Raw genomic sequence first — 24,206 nt, 5'->3', positions numbered from 1 at the left:
TGGTGTACATACAAAAATCACTTCCGACAGTTGCAGGGCTAAAAGACATCTTTAAAAACATGACGAAGAATAATACTTCACCATAGTTTTTTAATCGCAAGAAAAATTCTGTGCAGAAACATCGTCAACAAATTCACCAAATTTTGATTTCATTACGGCACCGAATTTCCACGGTATAAGCTAGTCTCATCATCAGAACCGTGGAGTAGCAAGTCCGCGCGCTAATAGCGGGGTTAAACCTCAAAGGTAAATATCGGTCTTTCAAAACGATAACGAGAAAATGCATAACCAATGACCGACTATGCACAGAGACGCGTAAAAGCCGCAATAAACACATACAAATTAATGTTCATAAGTATTTTACACATATATCTAATTGGTATCACAAGTGTTCATTTTGATTTGTAGATACGGTAACCGCAAAATGAATTTTGAAGGACTTGTCCCAATAATGAAGACCATTCCGGGTATTTAAATCACCGATATGAATAGAATCTTTTCGACTCACTGCTTCCGTTCAGAGCAAATCAGATAATTCTCGAGGCATTGATTAATTATTGGAACAATCAAATATCACGTGACAATACCAAATGAAAGAATCTCTCTTCATAATAGTCAATAAATATACATACATATATGTATACATAAATAACAGTCTTCAAAGTATATTTTACAACTTTCAACAGTTGAGAAAGTTGAAACAATTGCTTCTACAGAGATACAAAAGGAAAGGACACAGTAAGAAATGTGTTCGGTGGTGTGGCTGCCGGCAATCTTCTTCGACGTGACGTTTTCAGGCGCAACAGGTGAGTATATGCATGTGCAACAGTATATGACGCATGCATGAGTACGATATACATACATTAAATTTCTAAATGCGAAATGTACTACGGCAAGGTATATTAGGCATGTATGTACATGCATGTATGTTACTAATCCCTGAGCTACAAATGTAGACACATCATCGTGTTTTCGTATCATTGCTGCCTCACCACAAGACAGTAAATACGGAAGGGGCAGATGTGAGTATTACAATACTCGCTTTGCTAATAGTAGACCATTTCGTGAACTGAAAGAGTGTCGAGGTACAAAACGCATGCGAAGCTCACCGATCGCCCAACGCCTACAGGATGTTGACCCGCCTCCCTCCGCCGCAACTGCAGTTGCATTCCGAGAGGAAGTCTTCTTTTCACTGTAACACTGCACACGCACTTGTCGCAAATGTCGTATTGTAGTAATTTATTTTTCCGCGAAACGAATACCGCGAAACATTGATTAAAAGCAGAAAAAATTCATTGAATATAACGAGAAATTTGGCGGAACGTACATTGATTAGGTTCTGTGATGGTTAGTCATCGAACTCACATTAACTTCTAGCACTAAACACGGTGAATGATTAAAATACGCTCTCAATGTCACTCGCACTTATATTCCAATCGACATCGAGGGTTTCGCTGGGTAGAAAAACAAGTGCACAGTAATTTCGAAACAATTTGCACAGAATCACGAGATATAACTCACTTGTTGTTCAGCACTTAACGTCACACGCCATGTTAAACATATTCAATCACGTATCATATACAATTAAATAAATCGATCAGGCAATAATTATTACATCCACGCAAGATCTTCAAAATCAAGTGATCGAATCTCCGATGACAAGAAGTATGTACGCAACTCACGCGTCGACGCTCCAGAAATAACTGCCAAATACTACCCGTCTTCAGAGTCTTCAGTCCCGGAAATACATCACCAGCGTTTGTCACATGCGGTGCCGAAACAAACAATTGACCTTCAGACGCACTCCTTTGTAAAAAAAACTTGGCACTAAACGACTGAATCATGTAATTATAGGCCTTAGGAACGAACATACACTGCCGAATGCGTTATAAGCCGGGCATTGAAACGCATGTTCAAGCTGCCGGACCTGCTGCCACAGCAGAACTGACTAATGCACAACTTCAAAAGTAATTGTTTGACGCCTGACGTAATAGTAAGGCTAGATTTTCACGGGCAGCAAAATGCTGGGACACTGCAACGGTTGGATGCCAATTAGCTCTCTCTTATCTCGTCTTTTCGTGATACCCGGCAATAATAACCCCGTTCGGAACAAGTCGCAACCGAGGATCTCTAATCACAACTACGAACTCACCATTTGCAAGTGAATATAACAGAAATCAGTGCCACTGATGAATCACGTGATCAACTGACGAGCGCTTGTCGAGCCACGATTTGCGAATAATACGAATCTTGACATTTTGAATTTGAAGTAGAAACGTGATAAATGATAAAATAGCTATTTACCGAATGCAGGGTAGACTTGTATCTTTGGGTACAACACGTTTGTTTGTTGTTTCTGAAGAATAATTGCTTGAGAGAAAAGAGATTATTCCTTTTTTCCCTTTAAATGTTTAATTTTTAGACCTCATCGTTGGCCAACTTATAACCTGCCTAAACAACAGAACGGCGACATTGACGTGAGCATAGATACGGATCACACGACAGAAAGTCTACAGAGCTTTGCATCGCAGAGATCAGAGCTCGTGCCACCAGGTGGCGGAAAGTGGATATTCTGACTCGAGATTTGCCGTGAACACGCATCTGTGAGTTAATCTATTGCTTACGCATTCACCGGTTGGATTATCTTCCAACCTCAAAAAGTGAACGATGGCTGCTTTGATACCAAAAAGTAGTTTTCGAATCGCAAGTAAGGTTTGCAATAACAACATTACGATTAAATTCTGCACCGGGCCATACGAACCTTTACTTTTCCTCGCTCTGTTTCTCACCATGCGCCTTTCTTCAGTTACCAACCAGCTAGAATGCTGCTCAATTACATAACTAATAACAATTTTGTTGTCCATATCGACTGATCAACTATTACTGTTATTTGCACAGAACGACAAACGGTACGCTCTACCAGCGTCGCTGTACAGATTTGCTGCTACTCTGATTCTCCAAGGTTGATAAAAAATGACAATCCAGCTTCTTTCAAACGCGGTACCGGAGGGCGCAGCTCGTTCAATGGCATCGTCTGCACAGTCTTTGGCTGCACAGGATTCCTCGGTCGTTATGTCTGCAATAAGCTTGGAAAGATAGGCACCCAGGTAGAAGTTTGCCCGACACAAGTGCCGTTCCATTTGTTTATCTGGAAAATAAAGATACTCTATCGCTGAAACAAATTTCCATGGATTTAGTTCTCATCTCTATCACTTTGTAGATGATTCTTCCTTATCGCGGAGATGAATATGATGTCAAGCGACTAAAAGTTACGGGCGACTTAGGCCAAGTCTTGTTTCACCCATTTCATCTGCGTGATGAAGATTCTATACGGAAATGTATTAAGTATTCGAATGTTGTGATTAATTTAATTGGTCGTGAGTGGGAAATGAAAAACTTCAAATATGATGACGTAAATGTGGAAGGAGCCAGGCGACTTGCACGGCTTGCCAAAGAGGCGGGTGTTGAGCGTTTCATTCACCTGTCTGCTCTGAATGCCAGTTTAAATCCTACGGTATACCTTAATTTTACTCTCCGCTACCAGTTATTTCTGTCTTTCTGTTTCATTTCTTGCAAAAAGACTTTTATTTCTATCATTCGCTAGCCTATCGTACTGAGTCGGGGTTCTCGATTTCACAAGTCGAAGGCAGAAGGTGAACTTGCCGTCAAAGAAGAATTTCCTGGAGCTACCATTATCCGACCTTCGGTTGTTTATGGACAAGAAGATCGTTTCATCAAATATTATATTCATCCTCTGAGATCCTTCTTGAGGTGAAATTATTTGTATGGGCTACCTTACAACTCATCTGGGTGGATATAATTTGTTTTTGTATTCTCTAAATAATTATACATTTAATTATCTACTGTGAAACCTTTATTACAGATCATTACCTCTGTGGAAGAAAGGAGAAGCGACTGAAAAACAACCAGTTGCGGTATCTGATGTTGCAGCTGGTATAGTAGCGGCAATTAGAGATCCTAATTCTGTTGGAAAAACTTATCAATTTGTTGGGTATGTTAATCATGGTGAAAATGCACAGAATTCAAAAATGGAATTGATTACATGAACTATATCTTTTAACCTTTCAGACCAAAGCGGTATCAACTATCGGAACTGCTTGATTGGATGTTTGCAGTAATGAGAAAAGATAAATCATGGGGATATTCCAGATACGATTTGCGTTATGACCCATTTTTCATGGCCAGAATATACGCTAATGAACTTCTCAGTCCTAGTTACCCGTTCGGGAACTTGCATTGGGAGCAAATAGAAATAGTGGGTATAAACTTGGATTATTGACAGATTTCTATCTATCATCAACGCTCCTGTAATTTAGTTATTCCTTTTCACAAAAATGACTAATCGTCACTTTCAGGAACATACTAGTGACAAACTAATCCAGGGTTTACCAGATTTAGAAGACCTTGGAATAACACCTACTGAAATGGAAGATCAAGTACCTTGGGAAGTGAAGCCTTATGTAGCATATCCGTACTACAAGCCCGAAATTGGAGAATTCCCAACACCAGATCCACCTAAAACGATTCCAATTCAATTTGCTTAGAATTGAGTCATTGATCATTAGTGAATGTAAATTACAAAATACAATACAGTGTTAGTACCTATATAAAATTCTTCTATGCTTATTTACATCAGAGGATTTCTAACCAACGCGTTTTGTATAGGGTATGTATAGTAAATTGAAATTTCCCTGTGGTCAATGAGCTACAGTTGCAATTATTTTATTTATCAAGAACTACATTGTAAAGTCATATAAATGAAAATTACACTTGTTAATATTCAATAAAATACAATGCTTAATCAAACGGTAGACGACTCGTACCAACGTAAGCAGGCAACCAGTAATTTGACACTTTTTACCATGAGTTTAAAAAAAAATTCATTCACAGAATATACGTTCACATTAACTTTTTAGATAAGCACTGATTTAACGTGCAACTATAATTCGAAATTGAGAAATCACTTCTGCCTGTATGAAATTTGAACTCGATTAAAGACAACGTGAATCAAATCGAGGTAGAATGACTTAACTATGAGCAATGATTGTTATTCGGTAATTACGCGATTTATAAGTTGAGCTTGTATCAGTATCTCCGTGGTTGATACTAGAAACGAATAACCGACATGGTATATGCTTTACATAGATATGGATACAGGATATTCATTATAGTTATTGGTAATAGACTCATAATATATACAAAAAATTAATAACACGTAAAACAATGGTAATCAAACAAAACTCTTCATCAGAGGTTATCGTAAAAATGAAGAACTTTTTATAGTCAAGAATAGTTATTGAGCATTCACATATATCATTCAATTTCCACAATACTTTTCCCCAAAAATTACCAATAATAATGATCAAAGTGCAGTACTATATATTTTGGCATAAAAATAGCTAAACTGCAATAACACTGTGACACGCTAGAACATTATGTATTGACGATATTCCTTTGATTTCCGATTACTGAGTGGAAATTAAATTGAGTTTATTAGTACATAATGAGTTTGAACTTTAATTGACTTATTTCTTAAACTTATATCTTACTACGTCAGAAGAGAATATGACAGTTACTACTTTATCTTATACTACTTTTAGTACACCTTTTTATGTAACCAGAATTGTTGTAAATTGCATGAACAATGTACACGTAAACACATATTTGTCAATGATTATTCTGATTGAAAGCAGACAGTTTTCTCAACAAGCACGGAAAGGGTTAATTTATAGTCTTGCAACTAAGCTTTCTACCTGATATGACTCTGGTAATTGTACCAAGTTCTGATGAAAACATTTATTTACAATTTGGCACAATTTCAATCATCACAATATGCAATTTTTGCTGGTCGATTGACTACATTTTTTGGAATATCTCGAATTTCGCTGTATGGAGTAATTGTAAGTGATCGCTGTGATTGCAATGCTTTTGAGAAATATGAATGAATTAAAATGGGTATTAAAAATATTTAATCATTACCAATTATTGAAGCTCACACTTATCGTTAGTTAAGTTCTCGCCAGTCTTAAATAATCGTTACAAATTTGTAAGATAACTTATTTTATATCTTTAGTAAGTTTACTTAGGAATGGACAGTGCCAAAATTTATATCTAGTTGGCAAGTGGACTGCCAATATTTTGACTGATTTTCAGCTCTGTCTAAAAGGGTACAATACTATCACAATTAATTTCATTTACTTTCTGGACATTGGATAAATTCCTAGCTTATACATATCTGCAAGAAATTTCAATATTTCTATACTTAAAGTCTTCTTTTTTTTTCTTAGAAAATGTGAACTTTGATAACGTTAGCTTAAAAAGCGGATTGCTGAAGCATAGAAAGTAACTTTCTATAAAAATGTAGTAAATGCTAGTATCGTCGTAATTTGGAATGGTATCGATATTGATAATGTAAATTCCGCCCCAGAATCTAAATTACCTTTAACTACTTTGTCGTGGCATTTTGCAATGATTTCTGAATCAACGAAGCTCATTAACTTACCATTGTACTCAATTGGGGAAATGCAATAATTGTGTTTCTGGAATTCAGTGGTAGAATTGGTGGCAAAATCACTTTCCAGAATATCGTGTATCTGGCAATCGCATGGAAAGTGATTGTCGATCGCGCTTATAGTATTAATGTCCAACAAAGTGTCACCTGTTCGAGGTGCTTCTAAAATGTGGTTACCATGGAATCTCAATACATTGATAGCGAGATCAGATGTTAAATAAAGCTGTTCGATAACATCGATTTTGTTTTTCAAAATATTGAGATTATTTACATGACTCAGCCCAGAGAATGCATCTTTCCTTACGACGCCAAGATCACTCTCCTGAATGTTAATTACATGAACAAAGCTCAGCCCTCTGAACGTGAACGGCATTAAACTGGATAAATCCATAAAAGTTAATTTGAGTAAACCAACGTGTTGCAATCCGCTGAACGCATCGGGTTCAATGACTCGAATACCAGACGGAAAAATTAAATGATCGACGTTAGTCAGGCCAGAAAACGCATTGCTCTGAATAGAGTGCAGCGGATTATTACTCAATAGAATTAATTTAATGTTGGAAGTTCCAGCAAAGGAATATCCTTCGATATACTTTATCTTGTTGTGAGCTAAAAATAAAAGTGTGACATTTTGCAGGGCGGCAAAAGAAAATTGACCTATAAATCCTAATGGGGTGTGCTGAATGGACAGTTCTCGCATCTTATTCAGACCACGAAAAGCAAAGGGCTTTATCGAAGAGATATTATTTCCATCCAAGCTCAGCTTACGCAAACCTCGAAGCCCAGAAAAAGCGTCACTTTTTATTATTGGAAAATCATTCTTGGTAAGAGAAAGATCCTCGACTGTTGGCGGTAATTGAAGGGTAGGGATTTCCACCAAGCCGCCTGTGTTGCAAAGCACCTGCCAAATTTCAGTTCAAGTTGAAAATAGATTCTCATTTTTAAATTATTCGTTGCTCTAGCATTAGCATTCATCGAAGTACAATAATCAAATGTTCAACAACTATTTGTCATCATTACCTGGGTCGGTGATAGGCAGATGCATTCCGCAGGGCAGTTCGTCGATCCATTCGATACCGTCGTCTCCTCTTGCATAGCGAGCGGAAAGCTCACTAATGCCAGGCATAGCGAGTAACGCATAAATATCTGCACAAAAAGAAGGAATTTGAATCAATATCATGAGGCAAGAATACACTGAAGTGTATTCGTTTTTTTCACAGCTTGTTGCAGTGTGGGTATCAATTTGAATGAACATTTATTACCAGAAAATTTTATAGTTGGTAGCATAATACACTGATCCGGTACTATATATTAATTGCTGATAATAATATTTGTTGTTTACTTCTTTCTTCTAATATTCTCACGATATTATCGTGACAAAAATTCAATTAGGTCAATGAGATCCTTGAGTATGTGTACCAATATTTTTATATCCTCTTTTTTTCTCATATGAATAAAACTAATTCCAGCTACGTTATATTATATGTAATACATTACTCATAATTGAAAACACAACTGGGATCGAGTAAGTTCTGAATTGGAGGGTTGGTTTGATTATTTGTATATATAATTTGAGTTTTAATCAAGTGTTAAAGAGCGCCGGCGATGTATTGGTAAAAGCGGTAAAATCTAAAATCCGTAAAATCAGTATTATAATATAACTAAGCATGCTAAGGGTATATGATATGTACCTGCGCGCCCCAATCCATTAATTCCGATTTCTTCGATAACGCGCATGCCTTTGCATCAGGGGTTCAGTGATTGCAGACTGGGATATGTAGCAGTGATAATATATTTTTATAGGAAATCGCAAAATCGTATCTTCAGGAGTCGTACTTAAGACGAGTGATTGCAGAGGCGTTAGCCAGTCGTCGGACTGGATCAACTGTGGAAACTGTTGGCCTCGATTCGGCTCTGCTCAAATTACCCCTGAGCTTAATGATCAGGAGCGATTTCCAGCCGCGCCTACACAACCCCGGCTGCACACCGGCTCTGCTTTATTTCGCTTTACCTTCGTCGTTGTGCGCAAGCTCATAATTATTCGCCCTGTTCATGCAGTAATGCTAAATGTCACTTAATTAGCGAATCAAGCTGCATACGTTTAACTTGTACTATATTAGACATCATAAATTTCCTACGCAACAGCTATCATGGATGTTTAATTTCAATATCGCGGCGTCAATCGTACAGCACGCTTAGGTCGATATTACAAGTTTTTCCTAATGCGGTGCTTGCGGAAAATATAAACTAGTCGTGACCATTTTACGATCATCACACCCGATATGGAGCTCTGAACGTAGAATTTTTATACTATTTTTCACGCAAGGGATATTCGTATCATGTCTGGATACTACAGCGTCAATCGCCATCGGTACTAAAGGTCTGAAATCAAATACTCGGAAAACAGCCATCTCGTCGTGATATAACGATGCTGCAGTGTAAATAAAGGTATATCCATACATTAGGGTGATCCTTACTTAGGATGTTGATGATTTTTTTTCGCACCACCCCCCAAATCAACTATAAATAATTCCAAAACAATTTCATAATTTTTTCAGATTTTTATATCAATTCTAAGCCGTGCCTGTAAATGGATGGATATCACCATTCAAGATACACCTGTTTCAAATACATTCTCAGCATATATTTTATTGTAAGAGTGACGATGTTCGAATCAATCTGTAATTGCGAAGATTTAGTGAGTATTAGTACTGCTATATGAGAAAAAATTCACATCATCATACCAACCAATCTCGACGAATTGCACACCCTAGAAATTTGACTTTTTCTTTTTATTTATAAGAAATGCAATTGTCTATATTACCTGGTATGATGATGTGAATTTTTTCTCAGATAGAAGCACTAATGCTCACTAGAACCTCACATTCATGGATTTTTTCGAACATTATTACTCTTACAGTAAAATATATACTAAGAACGTGTTCGAAATACGTGTATTTTAAATTGGGAAATCCTTCCAGTTACAGTTGATATAAAAATCTGGAAAAAATTGTGAATTGTTTTTGAATTATTTATAGTTTATTTGGTGGGGTGATCCGGAATAAATTCGTCAACATTCTAAATGAGGACCACCCTACCATACATAGGTACGAGTTACTGCAGTATGTATCGTATTATAAGGAACTAGGGCAACTGGTAATAAATTCACAGCAAAACTAGGGTAGAATTCATCCGGACTTCATTTGCCTCAGTAAATCGTGAAAGATCATGTTTTATGTATCTTCACTGATTGTATTCGTACCAAATATTTAATTGAGGTTTCGATATCGTGTCACACTCGAGAAATACGTGACAGGCAATTGAGATTACAAAGCGATTGATTTTTTTCTCTACCCTTTCCCACGGGTTCAACCTAAATCGCCTGAATGCGGAATTGCGGATAGCGTAAGATGTATGTATCGACATGTATGTATACATAGGATATGTGTTACAAGGACAGGAAGACATGTGTGGGGGCATGAAAGCGCATCGAATCCAGTGATCGTAACCTTTTATTCGATACATCTTTGTCGAGCAAGCGGGGCTCGCGGCAATGCGCAAAAGCCGGAAGAGGTTGTAGGCGCGTGCTGAAGCACGCCATGCAGCGGCTTATAACATTTGAATTTATCGACCGTCGTTTCCTCAAACGTGTTACCGACTCTATTAGCGTTAGTTGTTCTCGGTCCGAGGTAGGCAAGCGCATCGGAAACCCGGAATACCGGTGACATCCATCCGTCGCTGAGCCAATAGTCGAGCGTCGTTGGACGAAGGGGGCCAATCGGGACGGAGAACAAGAAATACTGGTAATACTCGGAGTGTGTTTCTCGCGTTCAATAATGGTGGTCGCAGGATCCTTGGTATACGAAAGTCGAAAAGTTGATTGTATTAAAAATTAAAATCCAAAATGGCAGTGGTGGGCATTTGGAAATGTGCAAGAGGCGTGATGTAAATATGAAAAGCATTCAAACATAAGGTTCGTAGCACGTTGAATTACTCAAATTACGGAGTACCACGTATCGCGTTAACTTCTGAGCTGAAATATCCGTCGACACGATGTCCGTTCTGGTCATCGGAACGGCAGGCGCAACATTTTTTTCATCTCCGCATTGTAATCGCGGCACGATCGCATATTAATGCGTTTATTTGTATGAAAAAATATACGCTTCCCTTGAATCTCGGCATCTCTCGTCAACCAAGTATCGATCAACGCTATTACGGGCTCAATCAAACGTATTCTGGTATAGCGTGGATAATCGAACAAGAAAAAAAAGTTTATTTCCGCATTATTAATTTATGTTTTTTTTTCCCATTATTCGTTTTTTTTTTGCTTTTTTCAGGTCCTCTCTTAACTCCAACAAGAGCAAACTTTAACTGGCCTATTCTGCGACCCTCGATACTTTACGCATAAAGAGCAAACAATTTACATAAAAGTAGTGCAAAAAAAGTTTGAAGAAAAAGAAGGAAATAAAAAAATTATCATAGACTTATAATATCATCGACTAATGGCATCCTCCGCTATCGCTGTTCCCTCCGGAACAGCTCAGCTTCCGACCACCGGAGGGTCCTTAGGGATGGAGGAAACCGACGGAAGCGACATTTTTGGCGACAGGAATGGAACTTATGCTGCAGGAAGTCCTGGAGACGCTCTAGAGGAGATCACCTGCGGAGCCGAAGACACTAGGGACCAGGCATGTAGTCTCTGCGAGGGAAAATTGTGCTCTCCTAGAGTCCTGGGCTGTTTACACGTGTTCTGTGAAGCTTGTTTGGATAAACTTTTGATGGACGAAGCCGGGGACTCCAAAGTTGGTTCAGTTCTGAGCTGTCCTCAGTGCAAACAAGAAACTAGGGTTGGACCTAAGGGTGCTGGGTCACTCATGTGCGACTACGTTCTTACCAATATATTGGATATGTCCGCCATTGAGAACATGGCCGTGTTGTGCACGTCGTGCAAAACTAAGGAAAGCGCGGTCGCGCGATGCTCCGATTGCGCCAATTTTCTTTGCCCGAACTGTAATACTGCTCACCAATTTATGAGGTGCTTTGAAAGTCACAAGGTCATCGCTTTTGAAGAGCTTAAACAATCCAACGAAGCTATACCTATACATAAACCTATTTTTTGTGAGTCTCATCCTGCCGAAAATATGAAATTTTACTGCTACACGTGTCAGGTTAGTACTTTGCGTCATTTTACAATGTATTTTAAGTGCATAACAATCTGTGTCACTCGTGATGCTTGCAATTTAGACAGTAGTCATCAATAGCTTATCTGAAAAGAGCAGGAGGATTGACAATTTCCATCGAGTTATAAGATATCATATTTATGAATTGGAATCTTTATTTATGAATTATCTTAATTGTTTGTTACATCGCTCCCATAACTAATCTCGCTACTTGCTGCTGCTAGTGAAATTAAGAAAATGTAAAGAACTCGTGACGTGGTACATATTTGTTATACAATTCTGAGGCATCTGTTGTATTCGTATACTGCAAATTCACAAAAGTACAGCAAACGTCATAAGCTACAAAATTGACTCGCCGACACAAATACAAACAACATGCAAATCGTTTCATGAATAATGAATAAAATGAATCTCATACTAAATAACACAAACACGAGTAATATTTCTTGCTGCAAATCTATTTGAATCAATATCTGCACTTTTAGAAGCTCAAGAAATCCAAGACTTGATTCAATTATGTTATTTTTAGAAGAAATGAATGCAAACTGAAGTACCGAATGCCATTGATTAACTTAATTTTCGATATTCATATAATTAGCATCCCAAAGAATTAGCATCAGAGTCAATTTCCAAACTTTAAACATAATAATCCGAATTTTTTTTTTTTTTAGCATTTGTTTTCAACATTTTTCCTACCCACTTGTCTATGCTATCAAAACAAATTGAAATACGTTTGCATTTCATAATAAATATAATAAATTCTCTCCTAATTTTTTTCTAACTTTTTAATTTAAATGACTTCGACATTTGTGGCAACCACATTCTGAAATTTTGTGTACAATTAAATGTAGCACGTATTTTATTCAGACTTTCTGACACTAACAGAGAAACTAATATCATATTTTTTTTTCTTAAAAAGACATAGGTAACAAATTGTGAAAAATTAAGATTTGAAATGTACGCACTAAACATTAGTGAATTAAAAATTGCAATTTGATAAGTTGATTTTTATCTCTTGATGATTTAAAGATCAAACATCTTTCACTAGTCACCTTAAAGATTGATTATTGTCTACTTTACGTAGCTAGAGATAATATTGATAAAAGCGACCCAACAAAAAACAATTGCCTGGTAAAAATTGAAATTAAAAGCTTACATAGAGAACAATGTTCGATCTTTAAATCATCAAGAGATAAAAATCAGTTTATCAAATTGCAATTTTTAGTCCACTAATGTTTAATACCTACGAAAATATTACCAATTTGATTAATATTTATTCAAACGTCTGTACACAGAATGAAATGATAGGAAAAAAAAATTACAATCTGTTGATCTGTTACATTTTTTTGCCCCATGTAGGGATAAAATGGGATTTTACGGTCCGTTTTGTGGGTCTAAAATCCCGCTTACACACCTGTACGTTTAAGTTGAAAAAGTATGTAAGAGGAAAAATCAACATCGGGATAAAATACAGGTCAAGCTTCGGAAGGCATAATTAACAATTTTCACTTTCATTTTGAGTTTGAAAATTCAAAAATTAACAATTGATTGATAAAGGTTGTTTGATTTAAATTTACATTTGTAAATCACATAATTGAACCCAGTTCATATTTTCATTCAGTTACAAACCTTTCTGTGGTGAATCAAAAAATTTATATTATCATTACATTTAATAAATATGAATAAATATATTTTTTAACAATAAAGTATTATTGTTCTTAAGGAGGGGCTGCTCACCCCCACTTGGGCTTTGCCCTTCTGTGCCCATGTACGCGACCTTCTTCATCCTGTCTTTTTTTTTTTATAATTTTTTTACAATCTTTTTCAATTTTACGGCTGGTAGGGCAAAAAAGATTGTATGCATCACGAGCGTAACGATTTACACCTTTGCGCCATCATGTCAGGCACTTGGCGTGTAAAACCGTGTTTTATACTCTAGTAACGAAAACTACTATGTCTTGGCAGTTTTTTAACCGACAATACAACTATCCAAAATATAATGAAATACTACAATCATTCTACAAAGACATCACGATTATTTAGAAAAACCTAGCACAATTATTGATGAAAGAGGTCCAGCATTCAATGCACTGATTCTCGTCGGTAATCCATATTGAATTGACAATTTTAGTTCAAGTATCAGAACACAATATATGGTTTTCACAGTTGAATTTCTAATTCATGTACCATTTTGAATAGTTCATGATTTTGTTCTGTAACTTGTAACTAATTTTGATGTTAAATTCTGTGTGACAGGAGCCAATATGCAACGAGTGCTTGCTGGTTGAACACAAGGCTCCGGATCACCAGTACGAGCGACTGACGGATGCAGAGCCGCGACAGAAAGAGGAACTCTGTAACTTGATGACTGAAAGCAAATCTAGAATTGCAGAATGCGATCAGGCCTCGTCTCAGTTGGACAATGCGCTTAGCGAGTTGCAAGCTCAACATGACCAGGCCAAAGATTTAATTAACGAGACTTTTCAAAGTTACAAGGCAGTTCTCGAAAAATGCCGGGAAAATGCTCTAGACACACTTGAACAACTACATTCCGAACGTGAGCTCAAGATAATGGATACTTTCCATAGGTGAAGAAAATCCTTCATTCAAAATTTATTTTCTATAGAATGATATTGTCTTTCCGTTGTTTCCCCTTCGGATTCATCATAAAATTCTGTGGAAATCATGCCTATATTTTTTCAACCAACTGATTTGCTGCAGAGATGTATAATTGAGTTAATAAAAGTTATGGAAATTGCTCTTTTTCCAGCGTCGAGAAAACGGTTGAGAAAATAGAAGATGCTTGTCGTTTTACCTCAAGACTATTAGAGCATGGAGATGCAGTCGAGATTCTAGCTCTTCGAAGAGTAGTTGGTTCACAACTATTGAGCCTAATCAAAAGTACACCAAAGCTAAACGTCACGTTCTCTATTGAGTTTCAAACGGACTTTAACCACTTTGAAAAGACTGTCAAGGTAAGTAGTTTGCAGTAATGCAAATTATTCAAATTCTAGTTAGGTAGTTAAAAAATTGTGGAAACTGTACCTGAGGTAAGATATTACTGATAAGCTTAATAGATGAGGAAAATTCGAGTACTTTGAAATCATTTTGACGCCATAGAACTGAAAACCACAAATGCAATAAAAAACATTTTTTCGACCACAGAAGTGTTATATGAAATTATTCCTTTCAATGGATTTCCAATTTGCTAACAGAAGACTTGAAAAAGGTTGAACCTCTTTAGTGGCTTGTCTAGAACTCTAATTACCGAAGTTAGTAAGCCCATCAGTAAAGTCTCAAATATTCACAGAAATCAATTTCCAAACATAACTTTAGTTGTTCTCAAAGTTTCCATAAAACTTTTCTGTACTTGAAGCAAGATAAAATAAAACGCCAATAAATAAAACAGTTTTGCGGGATAATAGTTTTGGTTGGTGCAATGTTTGAGCACTATTGGGCTACTTGTCTAATAAAGCAATGTTTGGTACTGCTGATGGCAAACGACAAACTTAGCAACTATAATTCCAAGTGTGTGGTTCCATGGGATTGTAAAATGATAGGAGTATTTAGGTAACAACCTGATTGGATTTTTATGGAGTTGTTACCTAACTGTTACCCCTGTGGTGATTTACAGGAATCCTTCGGTAAATTTCGCACGGAAAGTACGCCAACCAGGACTCAGGAAAAAGCTCCAAGCGTTACTGGAGTTTCCGTTCAACAGATGGCCCATAATTCAATGGGTTGTCCTAGTTCAATTACCACCAGTTCCCCCATTTCACTTCCTGCTTCTATGCAGTCATCCTTTGAAGGTGAACCATCATTCGTTATCCCCCCGACTTCCAGTCCCCAAAATGTACCGCCACCACCGCCTCCTGTCTCTCTTCCCCCAGGTCCAATTCACGGTCTCACTAGTATTCAAGAGTACAATCTTCAGCAACTTGCCAGTCTAGCTGAAAAAGTGGAGATGGCAGGTGACAGTGGCGTTGTAGGCCCCAGCTCAAATTCCAGCCCTACTCCGTCCTTCACATTGGCTGAATTGTTTACCGGGGACCTCAGCTCGACAAGTCATGCCATCAACAATCTTCAGGCTTTAGCCAAGCTTGGAAACACACTTGGTAATCAAGGTAAATTTCAACATCAACAATATGTTATTTTAATTTTTCTTTCACAATGTTTCCACTTCCCAAACACCCGAGCCCAATTAATTATTTAAGATCGTCATAATTAAACAACTCACTGTATACAGATCTCGGTAACACTGCTTTGAACGGAGGTGGGGGCCTAGTTCTGGGCCGTGGTCCATCTCCTAGTTTGGTCGACAACTCTAGCCTAGGATCTTTGACTGCTAATAGTATTTTAAACGGAGGATTTCAATCACTCTCTTCTTCAACATCGCCAATACTTTCGCGGGGACCAGGTAAGTGAAGTAATAAATTTCAGGGAACTATTCCTATAGTCTATATTATTCTTTCTATTGTATTTTTGCATTCAATGGTATCAGATAAATCGGTTTCAGTAGGGACAATCAAAACTGTTACAGATGATCTTATAGGAGACTCAATGCACAACATCCCCGTTGCTGTCGGTGGCACAGTAGGTAACGTTAGTGGTACTGGAAGTGGGAATTATGCTCACCCACGTTCCAGCAACCCAAAACTTACCCCTATGCAGATTAGGTGCAAATTTGGACAGCTAGGACCGAGTAAAGGACAATTTAACTCGCCTCATGGATTTTGTTTGGGGACAGACGAGGACATAGTAGTAGCTGATACCAATAACCACAGAATTCAGGTACTTTTTGGGGTTGTAGGAAATAAAGAATTAGCATTGATGCAGGAAAGAATCCAAAGATTTAAATTTTCCTCACAAAGTTTAATGCAGTGCAATTTCGTTTATACAAGGTGTTCGAGAAGATTGGAACATTCAAATTCCAATTCGGTATCCCTGGAAAAGAAGAAGGTCAATTATGGTACCCACGAAAGGTCGCAGTGATGAGAAATAGTGGGAAGTTTGTTGTGTGCGACAGAGGTAACGAGCGCTCTAGGATGCAGATATTCACTAAAAATGGCCATTTCATCAAGAAAATAGCTATTCGATATATCGACATAGTAGCTGGACTCGCAGTCACTAGTCAAGGGCAGATTGTAGCTGTAGATAGCGTATCTCCGACAGTTTTTGTCATCAGTGACACTGGAGAACTTCTCCGGTGGTTTGACTGCAGCGATTATATGAGAGAGCCGAGTGATATTGCTATCAGTGGTGAGTTTGGAACGACCTATTCTTCAGCTTGTAATCTTTTCTCTGCGACTATGAGCAAGTATTCGAAGATACTCCCGACATTTATATAAAAACTATGTTATTTTAGGGAAGGAGTACTTCGTTTGCGATTTCAAAGGACATTGTGTAGTAGTTTTCAATGAAGAAGGTCTATTTTTACGCCGTATCGGTTGTGAGAACATAACAAACTTTCCAAACGGCATTGATGTTGGCGATGCCGGTGACGTGCTTATAGGTGATTCGCACGGTAACCGTTTTCATGTGGCTGTTTTCACAAGAGATGGTTCCCTTGTCTCAGAATTCGAGTGTCCGTACGTCAAGGTAATATTATTTATCTATAGTACTCTGAATGAACGTTGGTTACGTTTTGGTTTCGTTAAATAAAGACAGGGACAGATTCATAACTATATTGATATATTACAGGTCTCACGTTGTTGTGGACTCAAAATCACGTCAGAGGGATACATAGTCACCTTGGCCAAAAACAACCACCACGTACTTGTTCTCAACACCCTATACATATTATGAGGCGTGGTGAGACCAATAGTTATAACTTAACTTCCTCCTGCAAGTGGAACCTTTTGGAACTGCTTTGCTTGCAACGAAAGACAAACGCATGCCCAGGGCAATTTTTCGGTTGACTTTCGGGCCTATCAAAGCAATAGTAAGTGCAGCAGCATGCAGCTTTATATAGTAATACAGTACATGCGTCCTTTTTTTAAAATGAAAGTAACACATCCGGGAAAAAGGTAAGCGTACATCTCCGACCAAACAGTATAAAATATAGAAGTTAGTTACCTGATTACATTGGGAAACCCGTTGAAATACACAAGCTACGTTATTTGAAACAGTGGTATTATTGTTCGAGGCCGAAAAGCAATTAACATGGCCTTTTGTCAAATTTGATTTTACATCATTTTTGACACGTCAGTATTTTAGGTACATTCGTTAATCAAACTAATCTAGTCTGGGGCAAAGTCCATCGAGTAAACTCGCTAACATCCATTTACTCGTATAAATAAAAGCTCTACTTTGCTTTGATTGCCTGTTAATAATGCGAATCTGGCGAGTAGAAAAAAGCACCAAGAGTTGGAACGAGTATTTGGCTTTTAGAACATACATTTTTTTGTAAAACGTATTTTGGAGATGGGTCGAGTTATCGTCGATAGCTCGCAAAAAATCTTTATCTCATTGAATAACTAAAGTGTTGCATGCTGCGAGATAGCTGTTAGTACTTCCTGGTCCTTACCCTTCATATCGTCATATTTAAAGAAAAAAAAAGGAAAGAAAGATGTAGTCGTTAATACAACACTCACCTAAACCACGTGAACGCCATGTTCCTGACTTTCCTGCTTATTTCACTTAATAACGTAGTTAATATCAAATACAATATATACAAAATAAAAAAAAAAATTAAAAAAAAAATAAAATAAAATATGTTACTACGAAAAGAAAAAGAGAAGAAAATACAAACTTACGTCTTTTTGAAAATCAAACATTTAGTAACATTTAAAAGCAAACTTACAAAGCATACTACGAACGTGAAACGAAACGATTAATTAAGTATTGCCAGCATAAAATTCAAAGTTGTTTTTAGCTCCGATTTTCGCGTTGTTAAATTAGATGAGACACGTAATGGTTAACAATATTTACTCAGGATGCTTTATTATGGTCCACCGTATGAAATATATTATATATACGAGAGTGTGAATTATTGGTTCGTGGTGCTAGTGTCCAATATCCATACCTTGTAAATGTATTTGTTATGAAATTGCAAAAGTTACTCTCTCTCTCATTTTACAATGAAAGGAAGTAATTGAATAGTTCAATATAAAGTTCGTAGATGAATATTATACTAGTATCATAGGGACGATACTTTATCTATGTAAAATAGCGTACAGTTTGCTAAACAAGTTCTATTTATGTAAATACAAAAACACAATTCATCAAATATCCATATAAGGAAAAGGTAAAAAATTACAAAAAAGAAAGAAAAAAACATACCTATATAGAAACACACATATTTTTTAGGGTTGTTTACATAACCAGCCTTAAGATTTGATTGAACTAAAATATGTAAAGTACACAAGCTAAAACATGCATCGTCAGGTATATTTTGACAGTTCTTCGTTACTGTGTTACCTTACTCATTATTATCCATGATAATATTATTAACAATATATATGTATATATGTACTATCTATACTAGTATATGTATATTATATATGTTAGTATAAAAACTTCTCTTGCCATACCAAATGTTAGGTAACACAGCCGCGTTATTAATAGTTATATTCAAACAGCTTTACTAGGTTTATCTTGCATATGGTTATACACGATCATCAAGCACGGAATAACTGAATCTAGTATTACGTACCCAAATTGCTTATCGGTTCACGATTGAAAAAACAGTGTCATGTAGAGAATTAGTAAGTGTAGTAACAGAGTAACCAACCAGTGTAGTTTTACGCGTAAATCATCAGCACATTTCGTATATACATCGCATTGCGTTAAGAGCCTACCTACACCTGAAACAAACCAGTCATAATCATCTGGTAAATGTTGCGAGGTTTTAATTTTATATATGCCATTAAAATTAATCCTGAACTATGTATAATAGTCATGGTTAGCAGAGTTATAAAAATAATGCCTGTGATAATAGTATCGTCAGGATAAGTTGTGTCCTTAAGAGTCTCTGATGTTGTTGCTAGGTAATATAATTAGATGTACTAAACGAGCGAAAGCTGGTGTGTGCCTCATGTAGGTGTGTTCACGTCAAAAATGCACAACGACACCAACATGGCGCCACCAACAGTCTCACATGCGGTACACTGAAAACGAAAAAATGAATAAAAGTGAAGAGGAAAAGGAAAAGAGGAAAAAAGAAAACAAAAAAAAAAAAGATAAAGATAAAGAGAATATGTTGCAAATTTTTGTCAGTCATATTATACAAACAAAAACTCATAGCATAACAAATGGATGATGACCATTATTTGAAGGAAGGAAGAGAAAAAAAATGGGGTCTTTTACCTCACAAAATTATAATATTACGCTCACCTTATATATACTTGAATATTTTAGTATAGATTTACTCTATTTACATATTTTTATCTGTGGAAGACTACTTGGCTAATTTAGGCCACTGTTGAAATTCACCCCTTATTTGCCTTGATGTTTGAATTACAATAATAATATTAAAATGAGGATTAATTGTTACGTAAATGGTAATTGTGATAGATTTTTTGATGATTTTTACAATCTCAAAAGTCTCATTATCCTAATATGTATAGAGTTATATAGAGTCACTCTCTACGTAATAGATATACTCTGCTTACACTGTTAAACTAATATTAAAATTTGACCTTACTAAATATTAACAGTTTGAACACTGTCAATATACACAATTATCATATTTTTCGGGCTTGGATAAAAGGGGTCAAAGCAATGGCTTATTATTATCATCATCGCTAACATCACTGTCCCTGCAATTGACAAACCGCTCAGAATCACACTTTCCCTTTGCTTAGTTTCAGTCGCACGACGTGGTATACTAAAACATAAGTGAACCCGTTTAGGCAACTCTATAGTCGTGTATTGGGCGAAACTGATCTGCAGGCACTGTTATCGTACCTCTTGGTAATTCCACGCGATTCTTTACCTTTGTTTTTCTTCTGTGTAGAACAATATCTTGCGATATTTATTATCATACATACAGAAATATATCCATACATATATGTAAATACATATATCTGTTGGCGATTTTTCAAATTTATCAGTTCTCTACACAAGCTGGCACCAGGGAACTGTAGAATTTCAGAACTCGTTCAGTCCGTTAACTTTGTAACCATGATAGCAGGGGGAAGGCATTGAAATTGCTATTCTCGAACCATTAACGATCTGACTTAATATCATGTATACTTGAAATGTGACAAAGATTAACGAGAGCCTATCAAAACTGCTCCGTCACGAAGCAAGTTCCTCATTTTTAATATCGTACTGCGTTGAACATAGTAAATGATATTCCTGAATTCGACAAACATCAAACAGGAGCAGGCGCTCGCATACATAATAATATTAATGGTAGGACTAGTACGATTCAAGATAAGCAACTACTTCAAGCCTACGGTTAATATCATAGTCTTCCTAGAATCCTAATACAATATTCATGACTTCGCTATAATTGTTAGGGCACGGCCAATTATTTAAAAGTAAAAGAAAAAATATACTGGCTGGTCACAAACGGAATAAAGCGCGAAAAGAATTTGTTCCAATTACTACGCGACTTTAACTATTATGAAACGCGCCCTATTCTAACTGCTATATGCCTTTTTAGCAAACATGGCTTATACATTATTCGTGAGGATCTTTTTTCTTTAAGCATAATTTGACTTATATTTATATATAAAAGAAGTTTATGAACAAAAATTGAGAAAAACCTGAAAAAAAAACAAAACGTATAAAAAAAAAAAAAAAATTCGATCGTTCATCCGTATATGATAGGTATTCATCATTATTTTTGTAACAATATTTTTATTCCTCAGTCATTCATATATTATACATTGTATTTAATATGATTAATTTTTATCTTTATGCAAGCATTATGTGTTCTTCTGGCTGTTTACAACGCTGTTATAGCGTATTTATTTCAATATGTTAGGGTTGCCTCTCTACCAAATTTTTGCTGGAGGCATTTATCTACGCTTGATATTTTGCTTTATTACAAACATTTTATTTACGTGACTATTCATTATTATTATTAGAATTTAACTTCTTCCACAAATTTGTATTTATATTATTTATACTATATTATCGTTTGATTCAATTATTTTACGTTCTATATTTGTGGTTGCGTTAAATGAGATGAGAAGAAAAGTGGAAAAGAGAAAAAAAAAATATTATTACACATTTATTTTACGTTTTGTTGCAATCTGCTTCTCTACTGGGGAGTGAAGTTTATTATTTAGATAGTTGAATATTGTTATTACTAGTAATTTTTTTTTTTTTTCAAATACTCACTCTGAGATAGTGCGATGATGCCATGCTATTTGGTTTACACCATTACTTCATACAAATAACTAATTAGTTTGCATAGTATTTAGATATAAAATAATAAGATACCCATACTATACTTTGCATCTATCATCTGCATTCCAAAATATTTACCATGTCGAAAACAAAAAAGAAAACGCAGCAAATACAAAGTGCTAAATCTTTGCTACATAAATACACGGTACATCTACACACACACACACACGCATATACACACATAGTAAATACTAAATAGGTACTGCTTTTCCCTCGCTTCATGATACATCGTTTTACTGTTCCCATCTGAGTTTATTTTTTTCCTTTTAACTTTCTGACGATTTTTTTATTTTTACTTTCGAATATTTTTATTGTTTTACTATCGTTAATTTTGTTTTCGTTTCTTGGTATTTAATCGAAAATACAAGAAATAAATTCTTTAGTGCCAAACAAAATATTTATACGTAATAAGTATTGCTTATGAGTTATTTTATTATTCAGACTTTTGAATTTGTGCCGTGTGAAGTATCGAGGTAATTAGAGTAAGAAAAATTTACGATTAAATCCTTGATTAGTCAGTTAAAGTACAAATATTTAATGTATTCTATTGTTAGTTGATAAGTGATGAGAGTTGCATCAGGCGTAATGAGTGTTACTTTGTTCCATTCCTCAATAGCACTAGCTTTATTTATTTGCATTAGTTACTTGTTGTAATACTTAACAGGCTGAGAGAGGGTAAAAAAGGAAAAGGTCATGCAATCGCCCTGTAGATTATCATTCATTAATTTTTTTTTTCAATACCCTAATTGTCCCCTTTCCGAGGTACTTTGTTTACATATCAAATTGACCACCAAACGACACAGTTGCATTCCATTGGTATGCTTAATTGCGTCTATCAGGGTTCGAGGATGCATACCTTTAAATGTTCCGTGATCTCTGTGTGTTCCCACTGATAATTTGTATATTGTGATTTTTAAACCAATATTTGGCGAATGCTGATTATTAAGGAAAAATGGTTATTATATCACTAATCTGTGCTGTTAAATGTTTCCAAAGATTAAAATGATTAGTTCTACTGTTAACTAGTGTTACAGGCCTCTGCGCTTGACGTTATACGATAAAATATTCATTCTTCTGTATAATGGATATTGAACTCGTCAGGTTTGCAACAGTACTAACATACTCGGTATAATATCCTTGCAAAGTCAACGTGTAACTTCGTTTCGCAAGAGGCATGTAACTAAGTAGCGATATCGTGAAAAAGACAAGATTTTAACAACTTGACATATTAAGTACTTTGTACTGTGGAGTATTGCCGCTACTTGCATAAATATCAGTTTTGTGACTTAAAATTCATGAAAATCTGTTGATTAGTTCGATTGTAAGCCATGTTTTCCTACAACAACTTCCATTGGTACTATTTTATTTGATTGACTGTTTTTATATAACAAAAAAAAAAAAAAAAAACAACTTGAAAAATTCTAAACTATTAAAGTGTCCCGGGTATCACCTATGTCACGTTCCAAACTATAAAACCAGAATGAGAATAGTACAACTTACGAAATGAAGAAAATAAATAATTTAAACAAAAAATAAATTGTAATGCAATATGGAAGACGTATGTATGAATATATTTTTTATATGCTAATGGGATGTCGAGGAACATGGTCTCAGGATATGATGTAAAACGTATTATTCACAGCCATATAAAGACCAGACAGTTAGTCTTGGCTGTCTATAAACATCGGCTCCCAAAACCTACTCAGCCTTGGTACTGAAATACCTTGTCACTAAAAAATTGATTTTCAAAGTATTTTATTTGATTTCATTAAATGTTAGTCGTTTACTCTTGATTTATTATTTTTAGGAAATATGCTTTGGTTTTCAGGTTTTTTTTTTTTTTGTTTTTTTAATTTACTATTTCGTTTATGATTTTTTTTTTTTAATTCTTCCAAAGTTTGTTAAGGCTAGTCCGTAATTATCTGAAACAGGGGTCTCGTTTATGTTTTGAGGCAAATCAGCTTTTTTCTACCTTGTACCTACAAAATTTTAGTTTCATTTTTATATGAAATATTAAAATTTATTGTATTATACGTATACACATCTATATACACTTTTACAAAAAAATATAATATTTTAATCTACATACCGTATTACATAAAGTAAAAAATATGGAACATTTGCTACTTGTA

The 24,206-nt window shown here is 35.8% G+C and overlaps 3 protein-coding genes across 4 annotated transcripts; 2 read left to right on the top strand and 1 right to left on the bottom strand.

The window, feature by feature from the left end:
- The first annotated feature begins 2,575 nt into the window (after nucleotides 1-2,575).
- LOC107218530 (NADH dehydrogenase [ubiquinone] 1 alpha subcomplex subunit 9, mitochondrial) lies at nucleotides 2,576-4,827 on the top strand. The gene is made up of 7 exons (XM_015656432.2): nucleotides 2,576-2,707; nucleotides 2,899-3,107; nucleotides 3,221-3,514; nucleotides 3,605-3,771; nucleotides 3,884-4,012; nucleotides 4,090-4,276; nucleotides 4,377-4,827. The coding sequence occupies exons 1-7, from the start codon at nucleotides 2,668-2,670 to the stop codon at nucleotides 4,563-4,565; spliced, it is 1,215 nt and encodes a 404-aa protein (XP_015511918.1). The 5' UTR covers nucleotides 2,576-2,667; the 3' UTR covers nucleotides 4,566-4,827.
- Nucleotides 4,828-5,873: 1,046 nt separating this feature from the next.
- Nucleotides 5,874-8,525, bottom strand: LOC107218524 (immunoglobulin superfamily member 10). Of its 2 annotated transcripts, none has more exons than XM_015656426.2 (3): nucleotides 8,224-8,525; nucleotides 7,553-7,678; nucleotides 5,874-7,433 (listed from the first exon to the last, which is right to left on the bottom strand). In XM_015656426.2, exons 1-3 carry the CDS (start codon nucleotides 8,239-8,241, stop codon nucleotides 6,372-6,374), a joined length of 1,206 nt encoding a protein of 401 aa, XP_015511912.1. In that variant the 5' UTR covers nucleotides 8,242-8,525; the 3' UTR covers nucleotides 5,874-6,371. The 2 variants fall into 2 exon arrangements, with proteins under 2 accessions (XP_015511912.1, XP_046599183.1); XM_046743227.1 differs by lacking the exon at nucleotides 8,224-8,525 and adding an exon at nucleotides 7,795-8,208.
- A 1,731-nt stretch (nucleotides 8,526-10,256) lies between these two features.
- On the top strand, nucleotides 10,257-23,508 carry LOC107218518 (brain tumor protein). Its single transcript, XM_015656417.2, has 10 exons — nucleotides 10,257-10,505; nucleotides 10,870-11,700; nucleotides 13,969-14,300; nucleotides 14,483-14,687; nucleotides 15,347-15,836; nucleotides 15,959-16,129; nucleotides 16,253-16,503; nucleotides 16,614-16,971; nucleotides 17,078-17,310; nucleotides 17,413-23,508. Exons 2-10 carry the CDS (start codon nucleotides 11,035-11,037, stop codon nucleotides 17,515-17,517), a joined length of 2,811 nt encoding a protein of 936 aa, XP_015511903.1. The 5' UTR covers nucleotides 10,257-10,505; nucleotides 10,870-11,034; the 3' UTR covers nucleotides 17,518-23,508.
- The last annotated feature ends 698 nt before the right edge of the window (nucleotides 23,509-24,206 follow it).

This window comes from Neodiprion lecontei, chromosome 6, assembly GCF_021901455.1.
Source record: "Neodiprion lecontei isolate iyNeoLeco1 chromosome 6, iyNeoLeco1.1, whole genome shotgun sequence".
Lineage (NCBI taxonomy): Eukaryota > Metazoa > Arthropoda > Insecta > Hymenoptera > Diprionidae > Neodiprion > Neodiprion lecontei.
This window is presented reverse-complemented; position numbering and strand designations above follow the sequence as displayed.

Bases quoted from the DNA above. Each gene is read 5' to 3' on its own strand.
- LOC107218524 (XM_015656426.2), bottom strand. The intron at 7,434-7,552 runs GTAATGATGACA...GAAATTTGGCAG, and splicing joins TCTGCCTATCACCGACCCAG to GTGCTTTGCAACACAGGCGG.
- LOC107218530 (XM_015656432.2), top strand. From the start codon at position 2,668: ATGGCTGCTTTGATACCAAAAAGTAGTTTTCGAATCGCAA. The intron at 3,108-3,220 runs GTAGAAGTTTGC...ATCACTTTGTAG, and splicing joins TTGGAAAGATAGGCACCCAG to ATGATTCTTCCTTATCGCGG. The intron at 3,772-3,883 runs GTGAAATTATTT...CCTTTATTACAG, and splicing joins CCTCTGAGATCCTTCTTGAG to ATCATTACCTCTGTGGAAGA.
- LOC107218518 (XM_015656417.2), top strand. From the start codon at position 11,035: ATGGCATCCTCCGCTATCGCTGTTCCCTCCGGAACAGCTCAGCTTCCG. The intron at 11,701-13,968 runs GTTAGTACTTTG...TCTGTGTGACAG, and splicing joins TTTACTGCTACACGTGTCAG to GAGCCAATATGCAACGAGTG. The intron at 16,130-16,252 runs GTAAGTGAAGTA...AAACTGTTACAG, and splicing joins AATACTTTCGCGGGGACCAG to ATGATCTTATAGGAGACTCA.